This window comes from Acipenser ruthenus, chromosome 24, assembly GCF_902713425.1.
Source record: "Acipenser ruthenus chromosome 24, fAciRut3.2 maternal haplotype, whole genome shotgun sequence".
Lineage (NCBI taxonomy): Eukaryota > Metazoa > Chordata > Actinopteri > Acipenseriformes > Acipenseridae > Acipenser > Acipenser ruthenus.
Window position 1 is genome coordinate 18739247 of NC_081212.1, and position 9583 is coordinate 18748829.

At 41.5% G+C, this 9583-nt stretch overlaps 1 protein-coding gene across 10 annotated transcripts in view; it reads left to right on the forward strand.

Annotated features, from left to right (window-relative positions):
• Window positions 1-5243, forward strand: part of LOC117429076 (unconventional myosin-IXAa-like) — a 165929-nt gene extending 160686 nt beyond the window's left edge. For 7 of the 10 annotated variants that reach the window (XM_058998519.1, XM_058998515.1, XM_058998517.1 and 4 more), the window contains 5 exons: window positions 123-176; window positions 1361-1378; window positions 3101-3303; window positions 3756-3898; window positions 4475-5243. In XM_058998519.1, the coding sequence (XP_058854502.1) occupies window positions 123-176; window positions 1361-1378; window positions 3101-3303; window positions 3756-3898; window positions 4475-4929 (873 nt within the window). In that variant the 3' untranslated portion in view covers window positions 4930-5243. The remainder of the gene's footprint in view (window positions 1-122; window positions 177-1360; window positions 1379-3100; window positions 3304-3755; window positions 3899-4474) is intronic. The other 3 variants (XM_058998518.1, XM_058998521.1, XM_058998516.1) reach the window with 2 other exon arrangements.
• Window positions 5244-9583: the final 4340 nt, after the last annotated feature.

The following is a 9583-nucleotide window of genomic DNA, read 5'->3' on the forward strand; positions in this document are numbered from 1 at the left end:
CAGTATTGTGGGTCCTTCTATATTTCATTATTTTTTTCCAGCAGTTCCTAATTCCCTTTGAATGAATATTAGCACTAACCCTATTCTTTCCTCTTCCTCTTCCCCATCCTTCTTTAATCCAGAAACCCGTACTAATTGCTGTTAGATTTATGAGCATAACCCGCAGTGCGATCCCGGTATGTATACTCCATGTAACCCTGTCCCAGCCATCTTAACGTCTCCACCACCACATTTCCTTGTCGCGCTCCTCTCCGCCATTCTCCGCCCATGTGCTGTTGCTCACCGCCTCTGGCACTGCCCATACACACATTCTGCAGCTATCTGCCCACGTTTGTTGCTGGCAAAAGTGACATTTCTCACTGGCGGATTGAACGAAAACAGTTTCCATCTAGGTGTTTTACTTCTTAGATGTGGAATGCTCCATTGTGGGTGTCTGTTTTCGTAGTGTTGACCACATCATATCGGTGAATGTGAGACCACACTCATTGACTGCTGCTGTTGAGATGTTTGTAAATGATTGTAGAATTTTTCCCCAATGCTTACCTGTCTTGCACTTCCATTAGCTACATAGGTCTCAAGTGTACTGTTCTGAATGAAACGCATGGCAAACGTCTATTTTAAAACATGCTATCTGGTACTACACTATGTTAAAGTGAATAATCATGAAATGAAACTAAAATTTAATGACAAACATTAAGATTTAAAAGTCTCTTTCAACACGTTCAACTTAAACACTGAAAAAGACTGAAACATTTTATAGTTCTCAGTGATAAAATGACAAGAAAGAAAGCTGTGAAAGGATGGAGACAAATTCTCCAAGTGCAAAGGCTTGCAACAGAGATTTCTTTAACACAGTGCAGTCCCTGTTGATGGAAAATTAAAGTACACATTTCAACCCATAAAGTTTTTGGAAATACACAACAGGTAAGAATTAAAAAAAAAAGTTTATTGTTGTTGTTTTTTTTATTTACCTAAAATATACTTTATTATGCAGTTTTTCAAAGGCCTCAGTTTTTAAACTACCAGATACGTCCAAATTTCTGCAACCATGGGAGACAATGCTCCCCTTTCTGGGTTTAGTGGGGGATGAATACCCTTTACGACACTTCAATCAACACCACCACAAACCTGCGACTCTCATTATACTAAAGAAGGCACCATTTCGACACACTTGTCCGCTTCCTTGTCTTTTTCTGGCTCCAGTGAACATGGCGCATGCTGTGCTGTGTGTAGCATGTGTTGGATGTTACCGTTGTGCTTCATTAGGGAAATCTCCCATGAGTTTTAAGTCATTGCTTCATGTCATGCTAACCCTATTAACCGTTATTGATTTGACTTTGATTTTGTTTTTAACATGCAGCCAAACAACACTAGAAAGGTAACATATCTAGCTCTGCTTGTGTCTATTATTAGCTGGTATGCAGTTTGTAGAGAAGAGTATAAATGAGTAACCCTGCTAGAACTGTGGCGATGGTATGTGGAGCCGCCATGGGCACTCAGGGTGGCAGTGTTTTGACAAGCCTGTATTGGGTCTTCATTGTTTTGGAGGGATATGTGACAATTCCTCAGTGATTACCGCCTGTAACCCACCAAGGAAGTGGAAATATGTAGTGAAAACTGCTCTCCAGAATGGCACAATTGCAGGTGCTGCTATTCTTTCTCCTGTAGGTACTGTGTGTAAAATGAGCATTCTACTCCTGTTTTTTAAAAAAAAAAAAAAAAAAAAACTGTATCACAAACCCATTCCCTTTTTTGTTTGTTTCTTTTTTAAGGTCGGTTCGGTACCATCGGAGAGAATTTTTTTTAAAGTAGAGCCTCCTGCTAATCTGAACCTAGTGATGCGAACAGATCGATAATCTAAACCATGCAGTCAGAATGAAATGCTTGCTAACATTTACAGCTTTTATTGAAATGGCTACTACTGTTCTGTTGATGGAAATGCAAGTATGAAAAACTTTAAAACAAAGACTAGAGCAGATTTTTTTGTATGGTGCATATTAACATCAGAACTCTAAACTGGTTCAAACTGTATTTTGGTTTAGCATCATGAGTTTTCAGAGAGAGTGAATATGTCAGTGTGCCTATTCTGATTCACACAAATGTATGGCACGTAGGCCCTATGGCTAACACTACGATTGGGGTCTGCTTTGTAGTCGCTTGCACAGAGAAGATATACTCTGGGGGCTATGATGTAAAAGGACATTATAGTTTAATGTATACTGAATATCAGTTCTAGAATTGCCTTATAGAATTACATTTAAAGTTTGTATAGATATAGACATCTCGCTGTGTTGTAATAACCAGTACAATGTTGTGTTACCAGTCTTGGCCATTGCAGAAACCCTATTTTGGATCAGATGTCATTCTGCATTGTTCATAAATCATATTTGTGATACCACTACTGAATTTACAGATTACTCATGAAAATGTATTGGAAAAATGATATAGTCAGGAATACCAAGATATTTAGTGAGCTAGAGACATGGCCACCATGTTCAGTTTATTCTACAGGTTTGACTGGATCAGGGATGAGTGTTCGGAATTTGGTTTTCGTTATTTGTTCGTTTCCCTTGTCTGTGTTTTACTCTAAAGTGTCCTTTTCTTCCTTCTCCTCTCCTATCATACCCCAGCTGCACACTATTCCGATCTATCCTTAGAGATCAGTGTGGCCCAAACTTCCCTGACCTTTCACACTTGTAATTCCTTCTTTTATCTCAATGTCTGTTATGGTCTTGATCAGTCTAATGGGGACAGTTAGGGGTCTTTGTTTATTTTAACTGTTTAACATCTTATATTGCTAATAGATAAACTGTTAATACAAGCAAAACAATATTACAAACTGTTTTTTTTTAATTGAAGTACTTAATGCACTCGTAAATTTCAGGAAGTAAATTCACATTTCATTTCTTCAACCGATTTTAAAATAAAAATAAAATAAATAAAAACCTGCTTATAACAGCAAGTAAACCTCAGACCACATTTTCTTTTTTTAGCACAAACGAATGACACTGGCACCTTGACCCAGCCGTCACTGTGTTGACCAGTTACTTCAGGTGTCACTGTGCTGTCTCAACGTGGCCCTGTGTCTGTTTCCTCGCAGGGCAAGGGCCGGCTGCGCAGGTCCAGTTATCACACCCCCTCGTCCCCGGTGGGGACCCGACTGCCCTCGGTGTCGGACGTGCCGGAGGAGAGCGCTGGCGAGGAGGCCGGTGTGGAGGTGGAGCTCTCGGAGCAGCAGCAGGTGGCCATGCAGCAGGAAGAGCGCGTCCTGACCGAGCAGATTGAGAGCCTGCAGAAAGAGAAGTGAGGGACAGGAAACTGGGGCTTGCTGTCGGGAACACAGTGGAGACTTGAACAGTCTCATTCACACACACACACTACAAATACAACTGAAACAGTTATGGATACCAAGTACATATTTAATCAATAACAAGTGGATAATATCTGAGACAACGTCAAGGATGTTTTAATAGTGAGGGTGACTGTTGTCTCAAAGTACGCTGTATGCGCCCAGTAGTTGTAGCATTGCTCTGGCATTTCGAAATCAGGTTTTGACTATTATTTAGAAGATATTGAAGATATTTAGATCCACTGAGATCTCAGTTCCAGAGATAACCTACCTCTGTTTCCAGGGAAACCTGAAGCATTGCACTTGTATTGGTACTTTGCCAGGACCCTTCTCTTTAGAAGATTTCTCTGGGGTGTTTGTTAGGCTTTGCTCTCGGGTCTCATCCGAGCACATTGTGTGTTTGCAGGGAGGAGCTGACGTTTGAGATGCTGGCTCTGGAGCCCCGTGCCTCTGATGACGAGACACTGGAGTCAGAGGCCTCAATCGGGACGGCAGACAGCTCGGAGAACCTCAACATGGATTCAGAGGGAGCCGCGTCGGACATGTCAGGTGAGACAGCATGGCGGAGCGGGTTCACTGGAAGAGAGATGGGTTGTTAGGAATAATATAGGAATTATATCCAGAGACTTGATAACATCTCTTCCTATGGCTGGAAGAATGCAGAACTGAAAATGCATTAATAACAAAAATAAAAAAATGCATTCCATATACAGTACTCAGTCACAGCATTGTAATGGCTGGCTGTGTGGTCCAGTGGTTAAAGAAAAGGGCTTGTAACCAGGAGGTTCAAACCCCACCTCAGCCACTGACTCATTGTGTGACCCTGAGCAAGTCACTTCACCTCCTTGTGCTCCGTCTTTCGGGTGAGACGTAGTTGTAAGTGACTCTGCAGCTGATGCATAGTTCACACACCCCAGTCTGTGTAAGTCGCCTTGGATAAAGGCGTCTGCTAAATAAACAAATAATAATAATAATAATATTGGGGTGCTTCTTGTTATGGGTTACCTGAGTGGTTACCAATGTTCCACATTTACAAAAAACACAATCTAACACCCCTATCCATTAAACTGTATTTTGCTCCATTTCTAACTACTTTTATTTCACAATGTCATTGCCTCCTCTCAGAGAGAAGCTCAGTGTGGGCCGCTGCCCGGCACAAGCAGCCTGAATCCTCTCGGAAGACGCGCAGGCAGTTGCGGAAGCAGACCGACTCGATGGACTCCGTGGACTCAACCTCCACAGTCTCCTCCGTCTCCTCCACCTCCCACATGCACCAGGGAATGGGCCAGCGCTTCCGCTTCCGATCCAAATCCCCGTCAACTGCCTTCTACCGGGCCAGCCCTCCCAGAGACACGACAGAGCCACGCCCAGAACAGGGTGCGGATGAGCGGCCGCAGTTCACCAGCCGGGGGACCTTCAGCCCCGAGAAGGGAAAGCAGAAGCTGAAGACCATTAAGAACTCCCCGCAGAAGCCCCGGGAGCCCCCCGATTCAGCAGGAGGGAGGAAGAGGAACCCCGAACCAGACTTCGGCTCCCCGCAGCAGCTGGTGGTGTACGGGAGCAACGAGTTCATGGTGTGAGGCCACAGGACAGTGGAGGGAGCTGATATTCGGAACTTGAGCGGGGATCCACCTCTTATCCTTTCACACGCTGCTTACTTGTCCAAATCAGCAATGTGCAAAATCATCCATCTTACCTGCAGCCCAAGAGTGCTATCCACTGTCAAGTAGGATGCTGAAGGGGAGAGAATGGGGTGGACGTGTTCACAGAACTCAGTGGAGAAAGGCTTATGTTGCTGTGGCCTTAACTGCGATATTTTTATTTATTTTTTATTTTTTTTAACTTCAAAGCCTATGAGGTGCTCTATGAAATGAAATGTCAAGCGAGTGGAAAGGGGGTGGCAGGGGGGGGGGGGGGGGGGGGAGAGAGGGCAGCGTGTTTACTGGGCGACCCTGCTCCACGCAGCGGGGGAGAAGGAGGAAACAGGTTTCGGCCGGGGAAAGGGGACACTCTTACGCTCTCAAGCACTCCATTAACTTAATATATAAATTATTGGCTGCTTTGTGGTTTTACATTCAGAACAATCACGCAGCATGTTTCATAATTTTTTTTTTTTTGCCATTTAAAAGATTTTAATTGATATATATGTATAATTATAAAAAAAAATGTATAAAACCGGAACACCAGTGACTGCTGGGTAGTTAAAACCAAATATTTATATGTGTTAGCCATGAGGAATGGGGAGTATGGAGCTAGGGGTTATTTGTGTGTTTGTATGATTTGTTGTTGTTTTTTTAAAACCACTTTATGTTCATAGGTTGTGCTGCTCTTCACTTTTCACATGGGAAGATATCTCCATCAAAGGGACCAACTTAGCTGGTCATCGTACTTTTTTTTTTTTTGTGGCGGGGGGGGGGGGATTCCCAGCTAAGTGACAAACGTTGTGTTAAACGACAGCACCATTTAATCACTGTACAACAATAATGTAATGCATGTACAAAAAATATCTGCCAAAATATTATTTTCTTGTCAAAAATGTGACCCAACAGTTTTCCTCCTAGACATCAGTGTTAAACAAAAAGTAACAAAACAAGGACTTGAATTTTTTAGTCTATTATTATTATTATTATTATTATTATTATTATTATTATTATTATTATTATTTTATTATGTCAATGTTGTAGCGTTGTAGTTTTTTGATGAAAGCCCTTTTCAAAGGGGTGAAGTTATTCTAGAGTTCACAGGGCAGCGTGCCAGTAAGTGTTGGTTAAGACTGCCACTGTCAGCATTCTTCCTATTTTTTTTGTTTTTGCAAAACCAGATTTTCCGAATAGGTCAATTATGTAGACAGTTGTTTGTAATTCCTGGAATCAGAGCGTAAACAGTGTCATTTATACAAGTAGTGGATATATAAATGTGAAGGGCTGTGTCTGTGAAGGCGTTCCTTGGAAGTGGAGTCGCCCTGTGAACTCGTTTTCAGGTGCCGCCTGCCTGTTCACTGTTAAGTAAGGCTGTGCAAAGTAAAGGGACCGTAGCCTGACACATGGAGATGTTCCAACCCTGTTCTTAATTACATTAGAATTGTAAAATATATATTTTAGCGTGATCACTTGTCCGTCAGCCGTTTAAAAAGGAGGTAGTCACCACACACCCAAGTTAGGCGGAGAGTCCTCGATCAGCTATATATACGTTAAAAATTTCAACCACATCCGTGAGTGTGTTCTTGGTGTGACACACCATGAAATGAAATGATTTAAACTCTGCAGAGCTGATGATAAAAATTCCTATTAAACGCATCACCCTCAAAGGCCAGTGACTCATAAGGATGACAAGGATGCCATTAAAGCAAAAGCTGGCTGAGCTCCTTGTCTCGTTCGCAGTAGAGCACTGAGCCTCTGTGATGTAAACGCAGGTACCGTTTCTTAGAAAGTAGCAGGAAGTTGTTTAAGGATACAAGATTATTATGGCTAATGTCCTGTATTTGTATTGCAAATCTAGATTCAGTTTATTGAAATGCAGTCGCCTAATGATTAAGTTTGTACCCTAAATGTTTTTAGGTTGGAGAGATCTCAAATTCTTTCGTTCTGCAAGCACCACTCCAGTTGCTTCATTTTTACAGGTTTGCTACTTTATCTGTGTCTAACAGCAATACGTAGACAGTATTACATAACTGAATGTGGAGTCTTTGTCATTTAAAAAGAACCCTTTCCCAAATTCATTGTCCCTAGATGGCCACTGTCTGTTCCCCGTCCTGGTTACGCATGCAGATCTATCTTTTTCTGGCAGTGTTGATGACAAGACACCCACAGAACCCTTTGGGACCTCCGGAATGCGATTCCCTGGCTGTGCTCCTACAGCATTCTCTGTCTGAGCAAAGCTTACCTTAAATGAAAATTGGTGAATAAATCAGGTTTCAGTCAAGGCTGTAACAGGTAATTATTTTGGCTTGCACTTGAAAGAAATCATCTTTAAGTCCAGGAATCAGGTGTGTTAGGTAGTAATATACCAACAGGCATACAATGTTTACAGCTTATACCTAGTATGGCATTTAAAGGAGTTTGAGGGTTTGTGAGGAGGGACAGCCCCATCAGCACAATATAACTCTCAGTTAACCAATCCTATAAAAAATAACCCAAATTATGGGTGTCCTGCACTTTTGAACAACTGAGTGCTGGTTTCACAGACCCAGATTGGACTGCCAAGTGATACCTCAGAGTGCAAGATTAGTGCTAATCAGGGTCTTTGAAACCAGCAAATTACATAAGGGAATCTGCCATAACTCACCTTTTTTGTCGTAAATATATTAAACGGACAGTTGATCCACAGCGGAAAACTGGGCCCATAGTTTGCAGGAGTGTAACCTCCTTGTGTTACATTTTGCCAGTATCATTGTAGAAACACAATTTTACAGTGCAGAAAAAACCTTAAGCCCCTTTCCTCCTTCCCTCCAGTCTTACACTGGTATTTAGAAAAAATCATCAACCCCATGAGTTTTATTTGATTTGTTCCTGAGAGTAGCAGGTTTATTATCACTTTCCCTTGCCTCGAGAGCATATATTTCTCTCCTCCATAAGGCATATGCTGAGGACCTTTCTCAATACAAGGAAAAGAGTGTGTTTTCAAGTCAAGCTTAAACTATTACTTGCCATTGCCTTCTACTACAGGGTTCATCATTTGTATGTGCGTGCTTTGTAAAGGCCACGGCATAGTTTTTAGCGGCTTTCATTGCTAATTCAAATTCAAGCACAGCTGGGTTCTAAATTGTGGTACCCACAGGGCCCTCTGCTGGTGTGAGGGTCCCTGGAATGCCTATTGGATTTAGAGCCCCCTGGAGGTTATTGTGGTACAGCACACCCATCCTTCTAGCCTGCTGAATGCCAGCGTTGGTCCCAAAGGGTTGTCATTATTCTTGGCACCCTGCAAAAAGTGAATGTACTAGTCACTGGAAAAGGCATGCTCTGCTTTTTTTTTTTATAATAGTAATTTATGATCATGCTTAGGGGTGTACATTTGAATAATTACCTGTTGTAAAGGATATATTATCCTGTGTAATACACAATATATATATAGTAATCATGTTTAATGTTTTAACTGGCCACACCGCCTGTAGGAATTGTGTAAATGACGCAATCCAACTCAAGCTTTGTATTTCAATGTGAGCTGTTCTGGAGACACAGTCATATGTATAAAGTGCAATTTGTGTAATATTTCTTAAAAAAAATATATATCTGTCTATGGCTGTACAAACAAGTTTATGAACAAATAATCATTGGCTTATTAAAGAAAAAAGCTGGAACAAAAACAAGTGTGTCGAGGATTTCTCCATGAGAGAGGCGTCTAGTCTGCTGAACCCGGGAACAGACCGCAGCAACTTTCTAGCTCACTGTGACATTCTGTACAGACAGGAAGTTTAGGGGCGAAACTGATCTTTAAAAAGCATGAGTGTGGACACAGTTTATTCCATAAATCTTCATTGTGATTTAGCAATTTTAACCCTCATTAGGTGATATGGCAGAAATGACATTGCCTTTTTGGGTGCAAGATCAACCCAAAAATAACTTCCATCAGGGACATTGTCTAGCTGTCTCCATGTGTCACACAGCACTTTTACTAGAGGGGCATTTATTTGTGAACTGATCTGAATATAAATTTAGCACAAGCTACTGAGAGCATCCAAACCATTTGTTTCACATGTGCATGTCGTGGATACAGGCCACGGCCACCCACTTTTTCATGTTGCTGATAGATCTCACAGCCTTGGCTGGAATGAATGTCACTAACATGCTTGTGTTAAAATCTTCACTTCTGTACATGTAATTACAGGCACCGAATTCCCTGCAGGTTGCATTCATTTGGTAAATGGTTTCATGGTCTTGCAACGTGAGTTACCACGCTGTGCCACGCACTGTCGAGGCTACATTGTAACAGGGACCCCTCAAATACCTTATTTGGAAACATATTTTGTAGCCTAGTGCTGCAACCAAGTTTAGACTACTATGTCAAATTGAATTTGTACATGAGGGAAAAGCTAAGCTGATGATAAAATCCATACTGCTATACATGAGTATCCAAAAGCTTTCTCCAGTCGCTTCATTGTTTTCATTCAAACCATTTTATAATAATAATAATGTAATGACATTTTAGGGAGAAACACTATTTATTATATTTACACATATATAATCGATATAATAATTTAACATTTATTAGAAAGTGGATGAACATCTTTATAGTAGC